The sequence below is a fragment of the Ips typographus genome, linkage group LG16 (assembly GCF_016097725.1).
Source record: "Ips typographus isolate SLU linkage group LG16, UJ_Ityp_2.0, whole genome shotgun sequence".
NCBI classification, from domain to species: domain Eukaryota; kingdom Metazoa; phylum Arthropoda; class Insecta; order Coleoptera; family Curculionidae; genus Ips; species Ips typographus.
In genome coordinates, this window is record NC_138437.1 from 6,241,424 (window position 1) to 6,268,117 (window position 26,694).

Genomic DNA, 26,694 nt, shown 5'->3' on the forward strand with positions numbered 1-26,694 from the left:
AGACGTCGTAATATAATATAAAAAATATATCCTTCCGTAACGGTGAGTTTAAAATGAACTCCCCGCATCGGATGATCGCGAAGATCTCGGCTTGGAAGATGGTACAGTGGCAGACTAGAGGGAAGCTAAGCCTCGTCCCCGAAGTCGCACCATACACACCTGCCCCTACCCTGGTCACAGTTTTGGATCGATCTGTAAACCAGACGTCTCCATGCGACGGGAGGATAGAGTTTCGAGAGACGACCCGATCCTGCTTCATCAACAGTTCCGGGCAGTCCCTCAACGCCTCCCCCCAGCCCCCAAGATGACCCCACGATTCAACTGAGTCTGTAATAAGCATATTGAGACCTGTCAGTCTGTGGGCTGCCCTGGCGGCTTCTTTTATGTATAAAGAGGTGCAGGCCTCAAGGCCACATAGCCCTTGTGCCCTGGTTGAGGCAGTTTTCATTGCACCTGTAATACAGACGTAGACAAGTCTTTGAACCCTGTCCAATAAGGCTCACCTGCCTTCACCGTGTACAACATCAGATTGATAATTTATTCAGTGTTATTGGATTTAATATTAAGGGTAGATTTTGCGCCTTTCATAAAGTTAATCAGCCTAGTCATGTTTGATAGGTATTACTGAGGATCCAGAGTGAAGGGGATGCTTAGAAGAAGAAGAGCCTTCTCTAAGGTTTTCTAACCCAGTCAGTGTTGTTACTCAAAGACATAAGGTTAGTTATAAACTAACTAACTGCCAGCAGTATAGCGGCTTTTAATAAACGGCACTGGATTGCTATAGCTCCTATATTGAGGGGACGGATATAAGAGACCGTCACAATGCATGTGAATACTATGAAAGCGCTTTCTGGAGTAACGGTTATTGTATGTTAAAAAAAGTGTATTTCTTTATAACGCATTTATTGAAAAAGACAAATGGCAGTGTTTATATCTAAAAGTGTGTATACATATTCTGTCTAATAATGAATATATGTATCTAAGCTGCCAACACAAAATAATTTTATGCTATAATACTTCACGTAGCTGAACAGTTACAAAGGGAATGCTGATGATGCTGAAGAAAAAACTCATTTATAAAGCAGAAAATGTTGAAACTGATCTCGGCTGATGATAACATTAATATTTTTTATCACTTCGTAGAAAGGTGTGAACTTAATTGAAATTGACCATCATCACATTGAGATCAGTACAATATACTTCCTTTAAATAAAAATTTGCTCTAATAGCCGCCACTGTAATCAGTAATCACATACATACAAAACGTTTACAAGGAATGTCAAATTAACACACTAAATCACTACAAATTTACAAACCTATCCTAACTTATCTAAAGCATAATTTACCTTATACGTCACTAATTCTTATCACTTATAAAGTCATAGTTTTTACTTTAAAATGAGATAAAAACCAGGACTTTATAAGTAATATGGTCTAATGAGCTTAGTAGAAAAAATATATTACCTAAATTTTAACTAGGTAATGGATTTTAAATTTACTTATTTGCATACTGTAGCCAAGAAACTTCAATTAGCGCCCATAAGAAAAAATTACCCTGCTATCAAGTACACCGTTAATTGCTACTAATTACTAAATTCAATCACATTAACTTAAAAAAAGTCCAAATTTGTAAACGTTCTTAACTGGTAGTAACTATACTACAAAAATATTTATATACCTATATTATGTATAAAAGTTTATTTAATTTTGATTACCACCAGTCCAAGTGAGCTGAAACACGTTACAACGTTTTTAGTGTTTTTCACAGCCACTGATATATGAAAAGTCAACTCTGTCTATGAAAAATATAATCTAAAATGTATTAAGGCATTTTGTGAATTGTTTGGACGGTCCGTTTATTCACAATAATAAGGCTTTACTTAAAGATTATTTTTTATTTGTTTAGGTGCCAAATTCAGTCATTAAGAGTAGCACAAGGACAAAAATCGACAGGGTGTTTGTAGCTACTTTACTTTGAGAAAAAGTTTGGTTTTTACAAAGGCATGTGTCAAATGTTCTACATCTAGATTTAGCCACTCCAATTCTATTTTTAATAGTGTTTACTACAAGATTCAAGTCTCAATTAACATACATGAGATTAAAATATTAGCAAGGTGGCGTTAGGGCATCAAAACCCAGACAGACTAAAAGTTTTTAACGACTGTTTTGATTTTGATATCCGAACGACACTTGCGGACCTTCGGGAGAATCCAATACACTATCCAAAGTAAATTTGGACGGCCCTCTACAATTTTGTTTCCAGCCGTTTTTTGTTGTTTAAATACGGCTAACCTCCTCTTTTTGACAATCCTATACCATTTACCAACTTCAAACTTGATAAAGTTATTAAAAAAACAAAATTCTTTTTTGGTTTTCTAACCAACACAACTTTGCACCCTGCCAACATACACTAAATTACAACTTAACATTTGAAAAAAGCCTTATCCTGTCTTTTAGAAACTAGTTTCAAAAAACGGACATCTATTATGGTAAACTGCAATTTGGAAAATAAGACTTGTTCGTTCGACAGAGTATTTAGATTCTAGAATAAGTGGAATGATAACTGAAAATTACTTGAATACTCCGGGACTAAATCACCCTTACGCAGGCATAAAAACGCCAATAAACTAACACAAACGTCAAAAAAATATTTTTTTCTCTCTATTATATAAAGTATAGCACCACATGTAAATATGTCAAATAAACGACGTTTGATTGTAACTTTAAAGCACTACGTGTTATGTGCAAAATTGGAATTCTAAACCAGTCTTTTATTTTTTGTTCTGTAAATTTCAGCGGAATGTTTTGTATATGTAAAAGTCTCAATTTGGTATGTCTTCGTAATTAACCCTAAAAATATGGCGAAAATCTAAACATTTAGTAAAAAATGAATATAATAAAATTGCGATTAAATAATCAGTACGCGATAATTTGGCACGCTTAAATGAAAGTTGATCTACAACCTAGGTATTAACCTATATACAGAAGACGACCCACAATTCCACCCAAATCTTTGGTCAGGCGCAGTAAATTAAGTACAAGAAAAATAAGTGCTTACTAAATCATCCAAGCTTCGTCCCCGCCATTTTGCGTGTCGTCATCGCTGCCGTCGTAGTCATACATATCCGCTAACTTACTGAAACGCTTACCAAAGCTTGACAAATAGTTAAAGTCCAAATCACCGTCATCGGTACAAGATCCAAGTGAAGACAATGAACCGGTACTATTGCCATCTCCCTCGTAAGCGTAATGTCTGACATCATCATAAGGTAAGTTATCTGGATCTTTGTCGCATGTGTCTTTCCTTTTATCCAAGAAAACGCTTATGTCAGGTTCCGTCCCCAAGTCTGGAATTTCTTGTCTCTGTAGGGACTCCTTTGTAGGTACCATAGGTGGAAACACAGACAAGTTGTATTGAGCATCGGATTCGCCGCCTCCTTCATCTTCGTAATTGATTATATTCTCGGTCGTGTCGTCTATATCTTTTTCGTTGAGGTTATCGTGCTGACGTCTGTGTACTACTACAGCTAATAGTAACACTGAAACATGTAACAAAGTTAAAACAAAGTCAAATTAGATCTGATGAAAACTTACAGAACAGTACCGCAATGCAAACTAAAATAGCCACCAAGAAATTAGAAGCAATACTAAAGGTGACAGCTTGTTGCATAGCGTAGCTGCAATCGGGGAAAGCTTCGTAAGAATCCGAAGGTTGTCCAAGATTGTAGAAATTGTTGTTGAAGGTAAAATTCCTAATGCATCCTTGGAAAGGCACGTTGTCAGGAAAAACGTCCCATATTCTTTTAGTGTCTTCCGCTTGAAACGCTTTACTAAACCCTCCCATTTGCAATGGCCCATTGATCCTTAACACACTAGGTTGGAGCGTTTTAACCTGCAGACAACTGCTTTTACAGTCATCAATTTCCATTTCCACTGAAGTTTCGTTTTTACTGTAAGTTACAGTAATACGGATTTTATGAGGAGCTCCATCGTTCAAGTTCTTTCCGTTTCCTGATCCGCGATTGTTGTCTTTACTGGAAACTTGCATTCGATCAACGCCATTCTCGATTTTTAAAACAGGAACTCCACTTTGTAGCTCTAAAGAAATGAAATCTTTCGAAAGCGAAGCATGGCGATATGTCATTGGTCCGGCGTAAAAAATTAGTCCATTATCATCTTGAGTAGTCATGGTCAATGTTATATCAGAGGTATTGCAAGCCTCCAATCCGGGGTACATAGCCCAACCTCTGCCAGTGAATGCAATAGACAAGGATTCGCAATAAGGACCTTCATATCCAGCTTGACATATGCATCCCTTATTATCTGTTTCAGTACCACCGTTTAAGCATGTGAGTGGTATTCGCTCTAAACAAACGCAGTTGGCTTCAACTATAGATTTAACACCCACAAAAGAAGTCCTATTAGTGTAAACCACAGCCGGCTCCTCGTTGTTAATCGTTAATTTATTGGAACAAGAATTTCCTTCCCCGCAAGCGTTTTCATTAAGACATTCGTTAATACTGATCATCACAAAACTGACGCCCAATTCGCTTTCAAGCTGTAAAATACAAACACATAAATATCAATTAAAAATGGTAAAAAGGTTTAAACTCACCTTTTCTTGATTGTCAGTTATTTTATTGTTCAGTCTCTCAGGAGCGTAATAAGGAGAGCCGTGAGCGGAAAACCTAACGTCCACTAAAGAAGTATTTGATGGAGTTGTTAATACTGTAAACACATCTACGTTTGTTCTGGAGATGTTGAGGATTTCGGCGATGCGTGTGTGAAGCAGGTCCTTTTTACTCGATCCATTCTAAAATAAATTTGATTCAACCACTGAAGTAATTTGTTTTAGAAGCAATCAACCCAGCAGTGTCAGAGGAAAAAAAATATGGCTCTATAGTTTCGAGAAAAGATGATTGTTGAAAGTAGTGTATTTCACACAATTTGTCAGTAACAAATATAAATAAAACAGTTGATCACTTAAAAACACAATAATTTAGATGAATAAATTATCTGAGGGGTAAGCACCTGGGGCATTATATTGTACAAAATGTAAGAATTAGTAGAGTATTACGCTCCAGAAGTGTTCCACACTAGTCCGCACTCAGTATTAAGTGCTTAAAAATTCAGACACCCGAACCCGGAACACTTCATATTACTCTCTAGGAGTATAAAGCACCAAGTAAAAGGTTGGTGCGTCAGGGGGTGAGAGAAGAGGAAGCCAAGAGTGCTCCGGGAACGTCACACTTCGAGAACCCGAACATACAAAAGTCAAACTCAACTTTGGAGCCATCTGACAGCCAAACGGAACAACCTATCTATAACCCAAGTGGCCATATTTTTGGATAGCCCATTTTATTGTCTATCTATTGACATATAAAAGTCCATACAAAGTATTGCAAATAAACGAGTTATTTACAAGGAGCTGCAAGTTTTTTGACCACCCTATAAAGTGTCTGTAGTGAAAATGTCAAATATCCTCCTATATCCTTTAATAACACGGTTATTTTGACAGTTACAAGGTGGTATAATAATACAAACATACATTAAGTTTGAACAGAAAATCAGACTCCTAAAAATAGGGAAGGGTTGGGAGGGAGGATAAAAATAGTGTTCCATTTGAATAACTAGACTTTCTGTCTTTTTTTGGAATTGATTTTTTATATTATTTTTATGATTGAGGAGAGGTCTTTCCTTTTTTAAGCTTTTTTCAAATAAAAAAAGGGTTTTCTCAAGTTGTGGTAATGTAGAAAATTAGTGGGTTTTGTTAGGTGTTATTGGAAATGATTAGGAATTACTAGGCTTTACAAGGAATTAGTGGGCATTATTGACATATTAAGAATTAGTGTACAAAATTTTACTCAGCGGTTTACCCCTCAAAATTATCAAAATTTAAAGGGCAATCTAAGGCCACAAAACTGCAAACTGAATGAAGTCCGTATTGTTAAATCTTTGAAATTGTGTTTATCACATTATTTACTCTCTGCACACTTGGTTTTTTTTTTAATTAAGTGTTAAAGTAAGGATTTGAGTCATTTATGACAATTTTTCTGTTTAAGCATAAATCCAAATTGACTGCTGGAATTGCTAAACTAAATTCAACTTTTAACTATAAAATCATTTCACTTTTGAACTAATATCAGTTGGGTTAGTTTAAAACGCCTCATGAAATTGTGGCATGAGAGACCCTGTACATAATCCCCAGTTAATATATTTTGCAATTATTAGACTATCTATGTGTTGGGTAACTGAAATAATTTCTATAATTAATAAAAAAACTCACCGATGATAATTCGACGAATTCTTCAATACTGGAACCAAGTAAACGTATAGACCCGGACTTAATCACCGCTTCTTCTGGAATATCCTTGACTGTAACGGTAACATCAGCAAAAACAGTGTGCCGTGGTATTGAAGGTAGGTTTTCCTCAGTGACGTTAAATCGCAAAAGAAAAGTGCCTTCAGGAATGTTGCTGGACATAATTATCATCCCTCTATCTTCGTCTGATATGCGGAAGTATTCAAAGTTGTCAAGTTGTACGAAAACTTTATCAGACAAATCCCAGTCGTCCGGATCGTCGACGAATACTCTGCCTATTGTAATGTCTGTGATCCAATTTTCATACTTGTATACGAAAATTTCGCTAGACCCACTCTTGGCTTCGTTGTCGTTTCGATCACCGATGATAACACGTAGGATACTGACCTTACTTAGGGCCGGATAGCCATTATCAGTTACTAATATTGGGATGTCGTAGTACTTTTGTTGTTCTCTATCAAAAGTTACTAAAGCAATCAAGATTGAATCACTGATGCTGAACTTTTCTCTGATTTCCTCTGAAGCTTCCGGAGCTAACTGGAAGCTAAACGGTGGTCCGTTGTCTGGGCCATCATAATCATCAGCACTTAGCACAGTGATTTCTCCTGGTTCTTGATTTTCATACCAAACAACTTCAGTTACGTTTAAAAAGGGTGCGTTATCGTTGATATCCTTTAGTATTATAATGATTTCTGAATAAGTGTTAACTGAATTAGGACCTCCATCATTATCGTAAGCATAAATAAAAGCTTGTCGGAAAGGACTACCAAATGGCCTGTCTCGGTCGAGTTTTTTAGTGAGGAAGACACATCCTTCTGAAGTCACGTTGAGGAAAGCCCCATCAACGGAATAAAGAATATGTTGATTAGCTGTTCTGTCTTTTATATCGGGATCGTACGCTTTTACACTAACAATGCAACCCTCTGGAATAGATTCTTCCTGAATTGTAATGTTTTTCTCATGAGGTTCGAAAACGGGAATTTCATCGTTTACGTTTGCAATGAATATTTGCACTATTGCAGAGTCCTCATAGATACCATCAAATGCCCGCACTGTTAATCTATATTGTTCGATTTTTTCAAAGTCCAGTTGTTTATGAACCTTAATTCTACCCGTGGTATTTTCAATATAAAATGCGTCGTCAATATTGCCGTCTATAATGCTGTAAGTTATGAGAGAAGCGCTGTCCTTGTCTTCGGCTTTGACCTCCCCTACGTCTTTTCCAATATCAGTGTCTTCCAAAATATCGGAACAATTATAAACTGGATGCGTGAATTTTGGAGCATTATCGTTTCGATCCTCGATACTGATTTGGAATGTTTGGACTGCCTCATTAGGTTCTCCAGAGTTGGTCAAAGCACTGGGAGAATTATCGTAAGCGCGCACTTTAACGTGATATACGTTTACTAATTCTCTGTCAAACCGTTCTAGAGATTTAATGACACCGGACTGTGGGTCTATAGAAAACACATTACTGTATGTTAAAAGCTCATAACTGACAATGTTATTTGCTGAAGTTCCGTCTTTATCGATAGCTCTAACCACCATAGCTTGTGCACCTGCATTGTCATTTTCCACAACACTGCCTTGTAGTAATTCAATGAAGTTAGGAAATTCATCATTTACGTCAAAAATTCTGATAGGAATGTCCGTTACAGCGTCCATGAAGTCTTTATTTTTAATTCGAACACTTAAAGTATAATCAGTCACAGTTTCGTAATCTAATGGACGGGCTAAAGTAATATAGGCAGTAAATGAATTTTCCTTAGAAGGAGTCAAAACGAATGTTTGCTCCTTGTTTGTCTGAAGTGTTTTTCCCTTAATCAGTTCAAAAACAATGTCTTTGTCAGCTATGTTAGACTCTGCAACTATAGTCACTAATGGTTCAGTGAAATTTCTAAAACTTTCATAAAGCTCCAATGTTCCCTGAGGAATTCTTTCCACCACTTGTGGAGCTTTCTTATCTGATCCTACTACTTCAATTTCAACTGGTGCATCGGTACTTTTGGGATCTAAACCATTATCCCTTACAAAAACTTGACTAGTAAATTTATGTCCAATTCTTCCATACAGAGTTTCTTGAAGATACACCACTCCAGTGTCTGAATCAATTCGGAATAAAGTCGAAAACTGCTCACTACTACTTCGGAACGAATAGGTGACTTTAGAGTTGCTGCCATCGTCAATGTCATAAGCGAAAATTCTCATTACCTCACTGTTGATTTTTAAATCCTCGGCAACTTGCCCGTAGTAGTTTTGCTGGTCCAGCTGAGGTGAATTATCGTTGATATCTGTTATTGTCACTTTAAACGTGCAAATGTCCGATAATGGCGGTCTGCCATTATCCGTAGCTTGAACAGTTACGTACATTTCTTTTTGCCTAAAAGGCTCATCACGGTCAAATGGAATATTTGTTCGGACGTCTCCAGTCGAATTATCTATTGTGAAGTAATCTTTTCCTCCGTCACGTTTAACTATTTTATATGTCACCGTCCCTCCGGCGTTTGGAGGATCTTCATCTTCGGCCTTAACCTACAAAGGTCAACCATTTTATCAACTTCTTACCTGTCTAACAAACCACACCCCTTACCTGTATAACGTGGGTTCGTGCATCTTGTTCTTCTTGAACTTGAGCTCTATTGTACGAATCGCAATCCCCAAACATAGGTTTTTTGTTACTATCCGTCGTGATTTTTTGAGATTTTGTTTTCGTTGGCGATGCCGTCGGCACGAAATCAACGGCATTGTCATTGTACTCTTCTGAAAAATAAAATAAAACCGCATTATGATTCAGCAGATACTGTGGGTGATTGCAAGAAAGTTTCAGGTCAGTATTGGGTGACTAAACAACGAAGAATTTTATTTAAAATGGTCCATTGATGCGGTCGGGTTTTTAAAGGTCATCCGCATCATAGTACGGCATCCGAGAATAAATTAATTAATGACATTTATTGTAGAACAGCATGAATAAAAAAAATACTGACAAATAATAAATATACACACATTTTTATCAAGGTAAAAAAAGACTAGTCGGACATGATAAATGCTGCACAATATAAATGCCTCAAGCTTATTGACTATGCAAAATGTACGTGGGCGTGAATATGCGTGACTTAGTAAGACCTAAACTCATTTAATGCTATGTACAAATACACCATTTAAATAAAACTTATTTTGCCATATGTTAAGTTTAAATGATTACTTGTAAACCTTACTAACTACAGACAATTAATAGTCTGTTAAAATATAGTTAGTGACTGCTTTAATGAACATTTTTCACATTATTTAAATAACTGGCATATGAAAACTCAGGTTCGATAGGTGATGTCCTTATTTTGTTGGGTGTTTGTTTGCACCCAGATTTAGCTATTTCAAAATAATCTAAATGATAAGATAGTGACAGTACACACAGTCACTATGTACTGAGAATTCGATTACAGAAAGCCGTTAAACATTAAAACGTTTTTTGTAGCAGAAATATGGTAGCTAGCACTTTTTATGAAATATACTGTAGGTAATGTCTAAATGGGATTTTTTCAAATATTACTCATTATTTGATAAACGAAAATAGATCTGATACCACTGTACTAAAAGTCGATAATCGCATGTCGTTTTTTTTTCCTAGAAAATTTCGACAAAACCATTCACAATAGATTAGACTAATCAGATAATAGAAAGTGTAATAAGCAGTTAATTTATGAATTGATAATATTGAGAACATAGATATTATTTATTACAGTATTATTACAGTATGTTTATAAAAAGTTTCTACTGAAAAGTAACTATGATTGTGAAAAGTAGTTAATAGTTTTATTTCAAAGGAATGTTACAAACAATTTTTCAATGTTCATATCTAAATTTTTAATTTTGCTATGCACTTACTTATGAAATTATGAAAAAGTATTTTGAAGTCTAATCAAAACTAAAAACTGGTTTAATGATTAACTTAACTTTACCTTAATTGTTGGGATAATTGAAAACAAATACAGCTTATTAAGTATTGACAATTATTATCCTTGACAACCTGGAACACATAATACAGTTTAGATTTTTTTTGAGAGTTATTATAGAGTTAATTTATTTTTTTGTTTATAGTAGTGAATTTGTTGACTTATGTCCTTGAAAACTTTCAACGTTTTGCATTTCCTGTTAACTCAAGATTAACATTATTATTTAACTTTTCAAACAATTAACAATTTTACTAACTTATTTTACTCTAAACTCTAAAAGCCAGGAAAAATTATGTACACCAATAGACAGTTACCACAGAACAGTTATGTATTCAATATCTGGTTCTTAGGTTAAACTTTTCTTTGTGGATTTCATGTCACCCTCTTGAAAAAAATATAAATTCTAATGAAAGAAAGCTGAAATTATTAGATTTGTAACCACCAAAAATCCCAAATTTGAGTGAGCAAAATGTCGAATTTAATTTCTATGGTTGCATGATTTTCTGTTGATATTTTTATAGTGCAAAGTTATTCCATTTAAATTTTACATCTTGAGCAATAAAATACAATGCAATTACCTACAAATGCGTTTATTGGAAACAATTCTAGTTGACTAAAATGTTTTCACTTTGCTAGCGTTTGTACGGTTATTCGTTAGGTACATTTTTTCCCAGGAAAACCATTGTGTTTCAATTAAACGTGAATACCTCAGCATATTTGGTAATTCAGTCCTTCACTGGTGCGAAAATAGCAAAAGTCATTATCTCCAATTAATGTATGTCAACATAGTATGATGTGTCCCATGTTAGTCATTATGGTTGGCTAGTGTACAGTACTGACTCATCAGATACAATATGGCAACCACACACCCCACTATACAGGATAAGAAGTGAAAAATCAATGTTAGTATTTATCCCAGCCAAAACACAACCCTATAGCCTCTGGTTAAGGGTAATAAAAGAAAATACCATATGGTGCCAATTTGGTTTTAAACATAAATAACCCATATCAATATTTACAAATGCAATCATTAGACATTAGCCTTGTCGCCTGCAATATCACAAACGCATTCCGAACTTTGCCCATTCATTGTTTTAATTAAACTGTTTATTAAACTGCGGTTATATAACAAGAAAAGCCAAACTTGCTTTATTAATTCCAAGGAAAATACTGGTTAAGATTCCAAGACTAGAAGGGCCGACGCCCTCAAGTGACGCAAACCCTTCCGTTTATTCACATGAATCATTGGGGATATTTACAAAAAACACATAAGCGGAAGTAAACGCATTACGGCATGACGATAAGGAGGGTAAATACTCTCGACATTATATCAAAACTGAATTAGATATATAGTATATTTCTCTACTAAATACTAAAAAGCTAAAAACCAAAAATGCAGTTGTGTTGCAACTAGTAATGCTGGACTAGTTTCTCGTTTATCTACTGTCACCTAATAAAGTTGATATTTTACGACAGTCTTGTGCCATAAATTAGAATGATTTTTTTTTCTGGGTAAGGCCTAAAATTACTCAAAGGAACAGAAACCGAAACCTGATACTTGAAACCACCCTAATTCTTAATAATGAACAGTTGTTGAAAGGTTTCACTTTGGGTTTCACAATGAGGTGTTGTTTTCTGTTAGGACTAGATTATTTCAAAATTGTATACTAATTTTGTCCTTTGGCCGATTCGTATTAGTGCAAATATTTCTTTATTGCAAATTTAGGAAAAAAATATGCATTAATAACTGACCTAGACTAACCAAGTGCGAAATCCGCGAAATCCACCAATATTCTAAAGTAAACAAAGGAAAAAGGCGGCAACTATGCTTTAACCTCATAATTGAAAGAACATTAAATGACATCTGAAGTTGACGTACATACTGTCAAGTATCAGTTATTCTTTGTGAATTATGCGGCGTTGCCAGAGAGGTTTTTTTTTTCGTTATTAATATTTAATACTTCAACTAATTTTTATTGTTTTTAATCATAAAAATATGTTTGGTAGCCGAAATATCCGATTAGTATAGGTGGCAAAGCTTGTTTTTATAAATTGTAACTAATTGTACTGCATTGTTAATAGTACAACTCATTGTGGAACAGTGTAACAGCTATTTAAGACTATATTTGATTTGACAACATTGCAGAAGGTAAATTGTGGTTTCTCCAAATCATTGTAAATTTTTGGATTTTTATTGGAGTGTTTTGAAGAAAACTGTGATTTTACCGCATGTTTTCTTTTTTCTCTGGACTATAGAAGCCGTAATCTATATGCAAAAAAAATTTGGTGACCAAACTCGTGGATGCTTAAGCTGAATTCATAGTTTGAAATCCGCAAGAAGTAAGAAGTAAGCAGTAAGCCGAATTAAAAATAAACAATATACTTGTAGCACTTTCATTCATAGTTTGACAAATAAAAATGCGCAAGCCGCATGAACCGCAAGCAGTAAGCAGCAAGAAATGAATCATTTTCATTTCTTACCTTACCATTCCTGGGTTTTCGAATTGTCATTTGTCAAGTATCCGATCTTTTCTGGTTTTTACTTGGCTTACTTGCAGCTACTATGATAGAATAGTCATCGACAAAATCCATTTTCCGTAAAATTCAACAAACATTCAATGAATAGAATAGAATAGAATAGAAATAAAAAATTCTAACCAAATTTATATTGTAAACCAAAAAATTTACTGTCAAATAATCTGTAGTCTGTCAGTTTACTAACGTCAAAGCGTCGAAATATGAATTGAAACATTTGCGGAAGGTTACTTCTTACTACTACTGCTTGCTGCTTACTTCTTGCGGAATTAAAACTATGAATCCAGCTTTAATCTTTACAAGACCGGAATAATAAATTAACTGATATTAAGCATTAGCCTAAAGTAATGCAGCTCATATCTAATTTATGTTACTCAGCATAAGTCCTCAAAAAAGCAACTAGGTGGAATTCAGATACCGCTCCTATGTACAGCGTCTGAATGTATGGTCAATTGTCAAGGTTTCCTCGTTACAATGGATCTGATATTTAAATTTCATACAATAATTTACCTCGGTTTGTAATACCACGCCTACTAGTCATGTGGTTATAGATGAGTTATTTATGATCGTTTTTGTAATGCTCAAGTTTTTTCAAAAATTTTAAATTAATATATGAATTGAATGATTGTTCTGAATGAGGAAATATAGGGTGACAAAAGTTGTATTTCAAAATTTAGACAATACTATAAGCCCTTCACCCTGCAAAGCTTTAAAAGCTAACATTTTTTGATCAAAGAAACCTACTAAAAAATATCTGTGACACATGCAGACCAGACTAGTTAAAGCAGGTAGAAAATAGAAACCAGATGTTTCAGACCCTAATTTCAAGTTCCTCCATGCTGACTGTTTACCTGAAAATTTAATTTATTGCCACCTATATTGGGCGTTAAGTGATTAGAAAACTTTCAGTGCTTAGGGGAACTATCTTGGAACATCACTCAAATTAACAGAGGCAGTTTAATGAAAATTAGTTTAGGTACTAAGATTGATGAGGAAGGTTGTTAAATAAATAGGGAAATTGCTAGTTACTTGTGTGTGATAAACCTTTTGTAGAATAGTCCAACCAAATTCAAGAGGTCATTATTACATCATACACACGTTTACCTAACACTCAGTGTATATTAACATTTAAATAAATTTATAAGTAACTCAATAATCCTCATACATATCATTGACTGAGTTAGAACTGTTGTATGATGATCATGGAAGTACAACCAAAAATTGAGTTAAACCAACTGTCTTTTTAAATATACATGCCCAGTTCACAAAACCTTTAAATCGAAGTTGTGCTGATTTGAATAATAATAGAACTACCAGTGTAAGAATCTTAACAAGGAATTCCAACTACAGAACGTCTATGGATTTGATACGTGTAATTATGCCTCCCAGTATAGTATGTATGAACAACGTTCACGAGTCTATATTTGTATAAGACAAGGAGTTGTGTGTGGAATATATTATGATCCCTCCCTCAACAGTGACCAAATATCACTAACGGTCGAGCTTCACAAAAAATCATCCGAAAAGGTCAGGAAGAGATAATACTTCCACTACATAATACATTTTACAACGGCTTAGATATAACCTACGTTAGATAAAGAATAGATAATTAACGCAGCCTGTATTAAAAAATGCTTTTAAAACGGAATGTCAAGAACTGCATCTTTGTTCGATCGTAAAACGAGCTTTCTTGCTGATTCATAAAACATGTTCTCATAGCTAAGCCTGGTTTAGTGTGAATATTTCAACATTTTCTGCTTTGTCCGGTTGTCGAAGCTGTTACTCAAGCAGCTTGGGATTTTAGCATGTTTCCGTTATGCAAGCTTGCCACCGATATTTAGGTAACAAAAATCCCAAAAAAGAAAAAGAGCCCACCTCAGACCCTGTTTTTTTCTGGGGTTTCTCTTCAATAAATCCCTTGCACTACAATTTATTATAATTGATTGATGTAGGGCTAAGGGCAATAAACTTATTCATCAAATCTGATTTACAAATTACCCCAATCAAATCTTAATTGAGTCGTATTAAGGGAATGATTAACTTAATTAACTAATAATCATCGCTGCCAAGAGATTTTTCTTCATGTAGGTTTATTCAGTATACAAAGCATATAATATTTGTACAGAGTGAAGCAAATACTTTATCCTGAACTGAAAACCGGTAAAAGATGCAAGGTCGGTCTATTCAACAGGAAATGGTGCATTCTTTTAAGTGTTTCTAACATCGTGTTTATTCCTTGTTGGTTTCTAAAATTTTGGTATTTGAAATAGAAATATGTTGTCTCAAAATAAATAAATACCAAAATAATGTGCCATGTAAATGAATTACCTTTATACATTATTAAGGTATCATCTCAAAGTTGCTAATAATCTGTACCTTTCAAAGTAACTTTCAAAGGTGATTGTCTAACAGCCATTGAAACACCAAAACCTGCAATTTGTCACCAACATTGTTTCTTGAACTTGTCAGGATAATAATAGATTGGTGTGATTCATACCAATGTATCACACAATCAAAACTGAAATCACCCATCCATTTACGTCAAATTGAATTATGATCAAAACCCACCATATGAATAACCAATGAAACTACCTAATCAGTTTTAGATGTTCTATTTGTTTCTAAACTTTTTGAATTATATTTTTATTACTCTTGATTTAAGCAAAGAAAACTAATCTAGACACATGGTAAGACTAGTACCAAAGCAACTCATCTAACTTTGCATGAGATACAGGCTTAGTTAAAATTTGGTTGAACTATACATGATAGAATAGAGAAATAAGTAAATTCAGAATAAAAATAGAGGATCAAAAAAGAGGATTTCAAATAGATTTATCTAGAGTTTATCTCTACTGATACAATAAACTGTACATTTTCCAAGCAGAAAACATACAATTTACTTTTCAACATCACTTTTTAACATCACTTACACTGTGGGGCAACCTGAAGTGATGACTACTTATCAACATGCTGATTAAGCTGTTATAAATAAAGATGACAAACTTCCTAATGATAAAATGATTAGATTGTGTCTCAAATGAGAAAATTAAAGTGATGTTATATTTAAAAATATGTTAGAATTTTCCTGAATTAATAAATACTTACAAAATTTTAGTATATAACTTGGTTTATAGTGATATGAGATAAACAACTTCTTAATTTAATTTCCTCACCTCCAACTTAATTGGATTTGGCCATTTCAGAAATTCTCCTCATCATTTCCTGCTCAATTAAAAGAAGTTAACTTGATGCAAAAAGTTCAGAGCTTGTTCCATACAGACATAACTTTAAACAACTGGGCACTATACTAGAAATTGAAAACATGTCTTGAACAAAAATAGGTAATTTTTGGTAAAGTGTGAATGCAGTAAGAACTACTATGTCATTGTTTCCTGTAAGATGCTGTACCTACAATATGTTCTTAGTAGTGCATGCATCACGTTTGTCTCTTCAGTACATTGAAGTCAGGTTTATTTAAACTTATTCAAAAGAAATTTTTACAGAAAGTAATGAAATATGCCAAAAAGAGTGACTTTTGCTTTAGTACCTTATCTTTGTATAAATAAACCTTGAAATAAGTTTAATCTCATCTCCCCCTGAAACATTTGAATAAATAATAAATGTTTCTTGAATAATCTAAGGTTCCAAAAAAGTTGCAGTGGTGACAGCAACATTTTGAAAACAAATCAGAAATGGAATTGGAAATCTAAACACATTTGCCGGAAATAAATGCTTAATCAAGGTTCTGAGTGTTAAAGCTGCAGACCTCAATCTAAGGTCACTTCACCAGATTTCAGGAATTTACTTAGTATAGCCTCTTGCTAAACCCTATTTTTATTAGCAGTGTAGTTGCCCTTGATGATTAAGACACCATAAGTATGGAATAACAGGTATGGGAGCAACAGAAATTATTAGAAATTATATACTTACTGACTTTTTATAATATTAAGCTATTCTTCTTTAGAGATGTCATTATAATATTGACAATATGTTCTTGAACATTTTTACAACTAACCATTAAATTACCTTTACATGAATTTAGTTACCTATTATTATATTCATCCACACCTTTTTTCTAATCATTTCAATTGGTTGACACCAATTGAAAATTGAATCACCATATAACAAAAGTGATACTTTACATTTTCTAAAATATGAATTAAAAAGTTATTGAAACTTAATATTCAGTTCAGACCTTATTAGTACTACAAACTACTCTCATCTACAACAATTAAATACCTAACAACAATCTGGTAGAATGTACCTACCTTGTATTTAAAACCTTTCAAAAAAGGTCAAAGGTTAAAACCAAGTTTCAATATTATTTTCACTTTGGTTGGGTTAAGTACATAAAAAGAACTTATTATTCATGTGTGAGTATAAATGTAGACAAATTCAAAATAATATTTTCACATCTGTCAAAGGACTGGGTTTATAAAAACAGCTTGTTTACATTACAAATTATGTTGAATATTTCTTTTCCACTCAAGTGGCAGCATTTCATTATAAATGTTAATGAGGGCAACAAGTGAAATTTCATGGTTCAGTTAGCAAGAAATAACTTTAAAAACCTTTAGGGTAGAACCAACTGAAATGCCTTTATAACAGAGTCTACTTAAACAAGGTAAGAAAATAACAGTACTCTTAGGTAGGAACAGATTCTGTCAGTACTAGAAGTGGGCATTTAAACTTACCTCCATAGGAATGACTTGTGAGTTGGGCCCGAATTGCAGCAAAACTCAATATGCTTATCAAAAATATAAGTCCCATATGTTCCATTTTGGTATCTATTATGTACACTTTTACTATTAACAGATCTCAGGTACCCTTGCGCCAATAGTGTTTACATCGGGTCTTGTGAACAATAACTAACCACGAATTTACTACGACGAGATGATTTGTCCGCTGTTGCCATCTAAGTGATCAGTCACTTGGTTAGCATAGGTTCACCTAAGCATTTTTTTTAAATAATATTTAAAAAATAACCATTACAGCATAACCATGTTTTTGATTACTCTATGTGATCGGCCACTAGGTTAGCATAGGTTCACATATTCTCATATTCATTCTTTTTTCAAAACACTTCTACAATTTTTAAGAATGATGTAATATTTGATTTCAGACTACGCGTGCGATTTGGCAACAGCGCAGACGAACTTTCCAAATCAGCTGATCAAATTCCACAAAATGCTTGTAAAATCATCGATTTTTTGAACGATTTTGTGACAAAAATTGTGGATCGTTCGCATTTTTTCTTTTTTATCTGTACTATATAGGACGTAACCTAACCCAAAAAAAAAAAATTGACTCAAAATTCGTGGTTAGCTATTCTTCACAAGACCCGTTTACATCTTTGACTTGAATTGCGGGTTCTTTGGTGATTTTGTCCGTATTTTAAGATCCAAATACAGTCCGTAACACTACATACATCTTTTGAGGTTAATTTAAATGTTTAAGGAACTTTTTCACTGCAAAATTGCGATAAATAGGCACTATAATCACGCGAAAGGCACAAAGAACTGAACTAAAGGTGGTGGTACCTTTTCTTCTCACTAGAGTAGAGACAGAGACTAAAGCCCAAGGTACCCAATCAACAGTGCCAACCTTAAGTTGACAAAATGTACTTCACTCACGTCACTGCAGTTGAGTAAAACAAACATTCAAAAAGTAACTAAAATAGTTAGTTAAATACTAGACACATTAAAACAGTTGTTTCCAGTTGTAAAGAATATTTTTAAAGTGGTTATTTGCTATTGCTATTTTTGTTGAGTTTAACACTACACATAAAAGCTACCAACTGCGATCTGCAATGCAACAGTGCCGCTGCCGAACTGAATAACTGAAACTGACAAATGACAAATGACATTTTAGGGCAACGCCATTGGTTGGACAATGGATATTCGATTACCGTGAATTTTTCACTGTCCGCGTAGTTCTATCTCTGTCGACCATGGACCACTAAATGGCTTCTACCTGGAAGTACCTAGGTCGAGCTGGAAAATTTTCAGAAAATGAATCACTAAGGAGTGAGTAATACCGGTGACGAATTTCAGAAGATTTTTAATTTATGCATGCAGGAATTTTGTGAGTGTGTGACTAGTGGCTTTCTAAGAAAAAGTGAAAAACCAACTGATTTATAATTTACTAAACATCAGCACCACTTAAAATAAAATATTCTGGGTTGGGTTGAAGAATGTATTTGTTGCTTTTAAATTTAAAAAATACGTTTATTGAGAAATTTTAGGAAGTCCTAAAATCAAAATTAAAAAATTCCTGGCAATAAAAATTTAAAGCGACATCTGACTAATGATGCCTCATTCACTATAAAATAATAAAATGTTTGGAAGGAAACATCAATGCAACATTGGAAATTTAAGAACAAAGATGGATGGACAATAGATGGCGCTTGAAAATGAAAGGTGTCGAATGCAGCCTGTTTTACCGGCAAAACAAAATGGAGTGTTAACTAATGAAATACTGCTCCTAACATAAACTCAAACTCAAATCCTTAACAAATATGTTTTTACTAGTGGTACTGCCTAGAGGCTGTCGATATATTTGAGATACTGTTTACAAACGATTCGAGTACTATGTTAATGTTGTACGGAAAGACTGAAGTTACGTCGAGTTCGTGGAGTTAATTACGTGTGATTGTTTTCCTCTTCATTAAAGTTTATAAAGACTGGTCAGGGTAAACCTGAAGAAATTAAACCACTCAGAAAGTATGTCTACAAAAATAGTACGTTGCCAGTGTTACTAGGATAATCAAGTGTACAGTACTGTTAAGGATCAGCCTTGAAGAATTCACTGATTGTGCCCTATTAAGTATAGCACCTAGATATACATGAATGGTTGTTGATGATACCAATTTTTATGAACTGAGAGTATTTGTAGTCACTAGGAATTAAAGGTAACCTAACTTTACTGCTAATGTTTAAACCTACTTCCTATCCTATTTTCTTGGGGGTTATTTTTAGGGCTTCCTACTGTTAGATATGTCAATTTGTTAAAGATACAGATATTTATAATGTGAAAGTTTTGCACTAAAAGTGATGACAAGCCAAAATTCATCCTTTACTCAGGTATGTACATGTACTTATTTGAACACATTTGTCTATTGTATGAGGGACCTATATGCATGAAAGTAGGTTTCAGAACACATGATACTCAGTTTTATTTTATTACTCATACTTAACCTACAAACTCTGTGACATCTAAATTTAAAAGTCTTGGTGACATAATTCTTTAATAAACATTCTAGTAATACTAACTAGTAACTATAATGTGTTAGTTAATACCTATTTAAAATACATAATCTAGTTCAAGTATTAATTCATTCAATTAATTAAAATTTGTAATGAATGTGTTACCTATAATACTCTAGTAGTTGTAAAGTTCAATTAATGTTCAATCAAAGAATGTTTATTCATGTGACACTTCACCTGATCAACAAAGTGAAAGTACAGGAAACCAGTAATTTGCTGTAACTTTCCTTATAGTCTACTGACCTCATGATCAATTTAAGAAATGTGTAACTAGACACATTTTGCCTCAAAATACATTTAACCTCACAGAAATTATCAGACATTGTCTCATAAATTGGTTGTGTAGCAAGAGGAGGATGTTGAAATTCCTTGCACCCCTAGTCTCTCTGTGAAGAATAGTGATACCTTTGGGACCATAGTCGTAGTACAGAGAAAGTTTTTTTATGTCTGTGAGTGAGAGTCATAGACTTCTAAATGAATATTAAAAACATGTTAAATTGCATTAGTGAAGTTGGTAAGATGCCACCCTAACATCTTCTATAGAGAAGAGAGAGTTTGTTTATAAAGTAATTTCTACTATATCTTATTTGCTACTTGCTGTATCTGGTATACTGTTGACTCTCTAGTGTAAATCCAAACCTTTATGCTAGATGCTAACACTGTTTTTTTGGCTCTAGTGCCAAGTTATTTCAAATGTGAATGCCATTTTCCAGTAGGTATGTTTTTCAGATAGTTCACACAAAAGGAGAGGGAGGTTAAAGATATTTCAGCATCATCCTTTTGTTTCTGAAATATAGCAAAATGAAATGAGATTTAAAACTCTTTACAAGTCATTTCATTTCTAACACACAACAACTGTTTTACCTGTTTAAGTTAATTTGCATGCATATTTACAATTGTATGTGGTACATAAAAAAATACATTTTTTATGGTTGACCTCACTTATTATTAACTTTGTACTAAAATGTAACTCTTAATCTGTCAATTAATCTGTAAAAACAAGCAATGTGTTACAAAGATGACAATGTGGTATGAATCAGCAATATTAAAATACATAAAATAGGTTTTACCCAGTCCCCATATGTAGGATGGTATTTTTTTATATAACAATTTCAAGGTCAGTATGAATCGTTTAATAATCTGCAATTTATAGTGGCAATTTATAGACTTCGGAAGTAGAGCATTAAGCCACACATTATGTAGTTTATTTCATTTTATGATAATTATTCAATTTTGCCTTCTTTAATATCAACTTTGGTACCATGTTGGGAAATGTTTACTCATTTTGTCTTATAAGGGATATGGAAATAGTCAAAAGAAGAATGAGTATGTTGATTTTTTACATGGGAGGTGTAGGAGTCATTTGCATGTGGTAACATGCTGAGCAAATACAAGGGGATGAGTGAGGAATATTTTTGACTCATCACATGAGAAGTGATTTTCAGGCTTAATTTGGTACTTTCACTACCCATAAAGCATGTAATTTGCATATCAAATTACATGCATATTTGTAGACTTTCTATTTTACCTTTGTAGTTGATACTATGTTTTTGATATTGATATTTATAACAAATTACAAACATCAAATTTAAAATAATCTATTTGGTAACAATATTTATCAATATCCAACTATCTTGGTAAAATTCAATTGGTTTATCAACTGATACCAATGTAGATAAGTTATTAATTCATTATTTGTTCAATTATTTTATGGTTTGTGTGAGAAGTAAATTATGCTAAAAAATCTGGTTACTACTACCAACAAGATGTTTTATTCTTTATGTTGGTGGTTTCAGAGATACCAGCCTTACATCTTTGACCAGTACCGGCAACCTGATGGTCAATGGGAAACGTCATCCACCACAAGCCCCCCTACAGTTCCTGCGAGGGGTATAAAGCGAAGTACCCCAAGCGAAGTTACCCGTCCATATGAGGAGTCATCTTGGGTAAGCATATACAAGTTTTGTAATATGCATCGTTTTTGGGTTTGCTGGCTCATTGTCCATAGATGTCAACAGAAAAATACAGATGCTACATAATTGCAATTAAGTCTGCTTAATTGGCGTTTTTCAGTTCAGTATTTAATGAGCCCCTAATTACAGATACGTCGGCGGTTTTGAGTTGATAGTTTTATGATTTAGACTGCATTTTGTTTTTGTGCCTGTAAAGCTTGCATGAGCAATTTCAGTGGATTCATTTTAATGATTGTAACTTCATTGAAATGTTGCATATAATAGTCTCATATCAACATAACGTGCTTTTAAGAGTAGTCACGGTCAATGAATAAATCAAACTTCTGCCATTGTTGTTTGGTGATTTTTATATGACTTAATTTGGAAACAATTGGGTGAAAACACACTGTTCAGAGTTTATGCAGATTTTCTAGAGCAATCTGCTATTGTGTTTTATGAACTTTCCTGTACTGGTATAGTCGAATTGAATTATTTTTCTCAGTCCCGTAGTTTGCCATTTTAGTATTCGCAATTATCTATCTACGCGGCATGAATGTAATAACTTTTAAATGAGTCATTGAGTTTCAGAAAGCAATAGTTTATGGCGATGAACTAAGTAAGTAATTCTTATCTTTTTAAAGTAAAAATATATACATTTTGACAGTCTTGGTTTATGTTCTTTAGCTTTTTTTTGTAATAATACCGTTCATATATTTAATATGGTTAGGCAGAAGCAACTTATTGTTTACTTCATGCACTGATGAAGTTATTCCCACATGTTATAAATGTTTAATTGTATTAATCAACAGTTATTAAATGTTTGAATTAAAATTATCTCAATGTTAGTTAAATGAATCATTGCAGTGATTTTTTAAGCCTGTAGCCTCTGTTCCAATGAGTTGATTATTAAAAGGATTTTTCTAGCAGCTGAAACCAATTGCCCGTATCAAAAAAAATGCGTTTGCTGCACACATTTTTTGAGTACAGTTATGCGTTATTCGCGGAAGGCCAGCCTTTACATAAACAGTCTTTGCATTGATGCTTGAAGTAACTGTGATTTGTAGTTCAAGGTTTTATTGTACAATTGACCTTACAGCATTTTTAGTTCTAGTTGTCACGTTATGGCATTTCAACTTTCAGATGGCTCCCCAAGATATATCACACCAAATGGATAACAATGTGTTAAATGAGTGCAATTTACTGTTAAGACCCCAAAACAACATGAATGTTAGCCCTTCGGAAGGCGGGAATATTAAGAATCAAATCATAACCTCAGAGCACGATGTCAACGTTAATCGCGTCCAAAGTCCTTTAAGAAGTAATTCTAAGTATATAACCACCCCGTACGTAATTCGGTACAATTACTTTGTTATTTTATTTAAATATTGCTTCCTTGTAGATGGTTTCATGGTAAAATTTCTCGAGAGGAAGCCGAATCATTACTGAGACCTAGAACTGATGGCCTATTTTTAGTAAGGGAATCTACAAATTTCCCTGGTGATTATACTTTGTGTGTTTGTTTTCAGAGTAAAGTTGAACATTATAGGTGAGTTCATAAATATTTTCTTGTTTTATGCGACCTTACCTGTGATTTTCAGAGTTAAATCCCATGGCAATAAACTGACAATAGATGATGAGGAATATTTTGATAATTTAGATGAATTGATAGAACATTATAAAAATGACGCGGATGGTCTTTGTACTAAATTAGTGAATGCGCTTCCAAAAGAGAGTGATACCTCAACAACCTTAGTCAAAAGCAGCTCAAAAGAAAGTGATGATCTTTGTGTTATTCCTGAACATGATTTAGTGGTAAGTCATTTCTATTACTTAATCTAAACCTGTTATTTGTTTGTGTACGCAAATGATTGTGTTTCTTAAACGTAGTCAAGAAAATAATAAAATAGAACTAATAGGTTTATTGATTACTAAATGTCTTGCTATAAGATGTGTAAATGTAGGCTGTGGTTGATTTTTAACTTATTTTTTATCATGACAAACTCAGGAGAAACATTATTACTGTTGGTATTCTGCACAAGCAAACTTTATACTGTATATTTGTATCTATTCATCAGAAATCTATGTTTTATTGATAAAGGCTATCTGTTATCAATTTCGAAACATAAATAAGCTCAAACTGAGGAACTTCAGCAATTTTGCAATGAGATCTAAATTTAACCAAAAACATACTAAATTTTGCATTTTAATACATCACATTTGTTTTAGGTGTGTGAGCCAATAGGAAAAGGAGAGTTCTGTGAAGTAATGTTAGGTAAATGGAAAAATCAAAAAGTGGCTGTTAAGGTGTTAAAGGACTCTAGTGAAGCTGAAGCAATTCTCATGAAGTAACTGCTTTATTTTTGAAATTTGAGGGATTGTGGTGAGGGTTTTTTATTTATTTTTTTTTCAGATCGCTTCATCACGAAAATTTAGTTAACTTACTTGGGATTGTAAGGAAAAAAGATCAAATATACCTTGTTACCGAATATATGAGTAAAGGAAGTTTGGTAGATTATTTGCGGTCGAGAGGGAGACTCCACGTATCTAAAAAGGACCAAATTAATTTTGCTTTTGACACGTGTTCCGGTAAGTTTTGTGTGATCGTGTTATTAAAACTATTGTATGTGATTTATGTCTTACAGGCATGGAATACCTAGAAAAAATGCATGTAGTGCATAGGGACTTAGCTGCCAGGAACGTGTTGATTGCGGAAAATGGCAGAGCGAAAGTGTCTGATTTCGGATTAGCCAGGAACGAGAAAAACGCCACTCCTGAATCAGCTAAACTGCCAATCAAATGGACTGCGCCTGAAGCCCTTAAGTACAACGTAAGTCAACTTCTTGTACTAAGTATTTCTCTAATTTGTTACTGCGTTGTTTCAGAGATTTTCTAATAAGTCAGACATGTGGAGTTTTGGCATTCTGTTATGGGAGATTTATTCTTTTGGACGGGTTCCTTACCCTCGAATAGTAAGTCGTTTCTAGTAAATAAGACAAATTACAAGTATAAATATTGTGATTTTTAGCCTCTGGCAGATGTAGTGAGGCATGTGGAAAATGGTTATAAAATGGAAGCTCCTGAAGGCTGTCCTGCAGAAATCTACAAGATTATGAAACAGGTCTGTTATTGATATAATTGTATGGTTTGGTTTAATGTTGTTGAAGTAATGTGTACATATTGGGTTTTAGTCGTTATCCACCACTTTTACGTTCTTATAATCACGCAGTGTCTTTCACCCTTTCAAATAAGTTTTGTGGTGTGAAGTGAAGTGTTTTTATTGGCTGTATTTGCTGGTTTTTGGACCAGTTTTGTCCCAATCGCATGTCCATAGTTGGGTAAAAAATTGCCTGCATGTTTGGGTCAACTATGGTGTAGATGTTTAAGCTTTAGTTGTGCTAATTTCTTGAACAGTGTTTTTTCCCTTTTCACATTCATCCAGGTAAATACCATCATACTTTTACTAATTTTTTCCTTGCATGCTGGTTTTTTTATTTATGTGTCTTGTGAAATCATATCTCAATCACACTAATAAGAGAAATTATTTTATGCAGGCTTGGGAGTTTTATCCCGAAAAGAGGCCAAATTTTCACGAAGTAAAAATAAAGTTGGCACAATTGAAACAGCAAACGTGAAACTGAGCCTACCTTAGACAAGAAAAGTGTGAATGCCAATCAGAATGCAGACGTAATCTAGCGCCTGGCTCCTAATCGTTGATACTTTTATGGCAATCATAAAAGATTAATTTAAAAAATTGTACGGTGATTAATCTCATGTATGTGGTGTGGTTAATAATATTAGAATGTGTAACCGTAGCTGTGTTTTGGTCCAGAAATTAGCGATTTTGGTGGATTTTTAAAGATCTTTTGAAGGGACCGAGTTTTGGATATGATCCCGATTTTTAAGTATCCACTCATTTTGTGTATTTTTTTAATCATTCCGTTTTTGTTGTTTATTTGTATTTTTAGCGATTTATGTTGTTTTTATGATTACTTTGAAGGTCAGTTCGTATTCCAGACTCGAGTTCCTTTACAGAATTTTATTTATTGTTTAGATTTTTAGGTTTATGTACTTAAAATTTTTAAAAAGCATTTGTTGTAAATTGCGCTTGTGCTAAATACCTAGTAAATACTTGCTTTGTAAAATGTTAATTGTTTTATCGACATTTATTTAATAACATGTATATTTTTCTATTTGTCTTTTTAAATTCTAACTGAATTTATATTAAATTCCTTTTTTCTTACTGACTGTGGTTTATTATTTCCATAATTCTTCAATCCAAACTGACATTATTGGTTTCTTTGTTTTATTCCCACAAAAATTGTATGTAGAACAGTCAGTGCTTGATTGACAAGTTTCTCGCTTTTAACAGTGCTAACGGCTCATTCAATTGCTTCAGTTTCTTTTCCTCACATTTTTTTAGCTCTTAGTTGCCTTCCATCTCAAGTATCAACAGTTATTTATTTACTAAAACTCATCCGGCTGAGTTCCTGAGAGTTTTCTGAGCAGTCCATAGATTTCAAGCCTCCATGAAATCGAAGTCATAGATGGTGTCATAAGTATGTGTTTTGGCTTTCCTTTAACTTGGATTATATTCCATCTTTTGTTGTTAACCCTTAGTATGTTTCCTTCAAAGGAAAAAGTTGATTGAAGTTGCTGAGAATCTGGTTGGT

The 26,694-nt window shown here is 33.7% G+C and overlaps 2 protein-coding genes across 4 annotated transcripts; one reads left to right on the top strand and one right to left on the bottom strand.

Annotated features, from left to right (window-relative positions):
* Window positions 1–886: 886 nt before the first annotated feature.
* Window positions 887–17,683, bottom strand: shg (DE-cadherin). The gene is made up of 6 exons (XM_081994583.1): window positions 17,502–17,683; window positions 8,913–9,082; window positions 6,287–8,854; window positions 4,616–4,813; window positions 3,595–4,558; window positions 887–3,539 (listed from the first exon to the last, which is right to left on the bottom strand). The coding sequence occupies exons 1-6, from the start codon at window positions 17,584–17,586 to the stop codon at window positions 3,058–3,060; spliced, it is 4,467 nt and encodes a 1,488-aa protein (XP_081850709.1). The 5' UTR covers window positions 17,587–17,683; the 3' UTR covers window positions 887–3,057.
* A 1,522-nt stretch (window positions 17,684–19,205) lies between these two features.
* On the top strand, window positions 19,206–26,268 carry Csk (C-terminal Src kinase). Of its 3 annotated transcripts, XM_081994607.1 has the most exons (12): window positions 19,206–19,717; window positions 19,785–19,889; window positions 21,869–22,018; window positions 23,165–23,367; window positions 23,424–23,570; window positions 23,623–23,836; window positions 24,251–24,369; window positions 24,435–24,610; window positions 24,667–24,851; window positions 24,907–24,993; window positions 25,050–25,142; window positions 25,576–26,268. In XM_081994607.1, the coding sequence occupies exons 2-12, from the start codon at window positions 19,860–19,862 to the stop codon at window positions 25,654–25,656; spliced, it is 1,485 nt and encodes a 494-aa protein (XP_081850733.1). In that variant the 5' UTR covers window positions 19,206–19,717; window positions 19,785–19,859; the 3' UTR covers window positions 25,657–26,268. The 3 variants fall into 3 exon arrangements, with proteins under 3 accessions (XP_081850733.1, XP_081850735.1, XP_081850736.1); XM_081994609.1 differs by lacking the exon at window positions 19,785–19,889 and having other exon boundaries at window positions 19,228–19,717; XM_081994610.1 differs by lacking the exons at window positions 19,206–19,717; window positions 19,785–19,889; window positions 21,869–22,018 and adding an exon at window positions 22,383–22,640.
* Window positions 26,269–26,694: the final 426 nt, after the last annotated feature.

Coding starts and splice junctions, on each gene's coding strand:
- Csk (XM_081994607.1), top strand. CDS start 19,860: ATGACAAGCCAAAATTCATCCTTTACTCAG. Junction 24,370..24,434: donor GCTGAAGCAATTCTCATGAA/GTAACTGCTTTA, acceptor TTTTTTTTTCAG/ATCGCTTCATCACGAAAATT. Junction 24,994..25,049: donor GGGTTCCTTACCCTCGAATA/GTAAGTCGTTTC, acceptor TGTGATTTTTAG/CCTCTGGCAGATGTAGTGAG.
- shg (XM_081994583.1), bottom strand. CDS start 17,586: ATGGAACATATGGGACTTATATTTTTGATAAGCATATTGAGTTTTGCT. Junction 8,855..8,912: donor CACGAACCCACGTTATACAG/GTAAGGGGTGTG, acceptor TGACCTTTGTAG/GTTAAGGCCGAAGATGAAGA. Junction 3,540..3,594: donor TTGCATTGCGGTACTGTTCT/GTAAGTTTTCAT, acceptor TACATGTTTCAG/TGTTACTATTAGCTGTAGTA.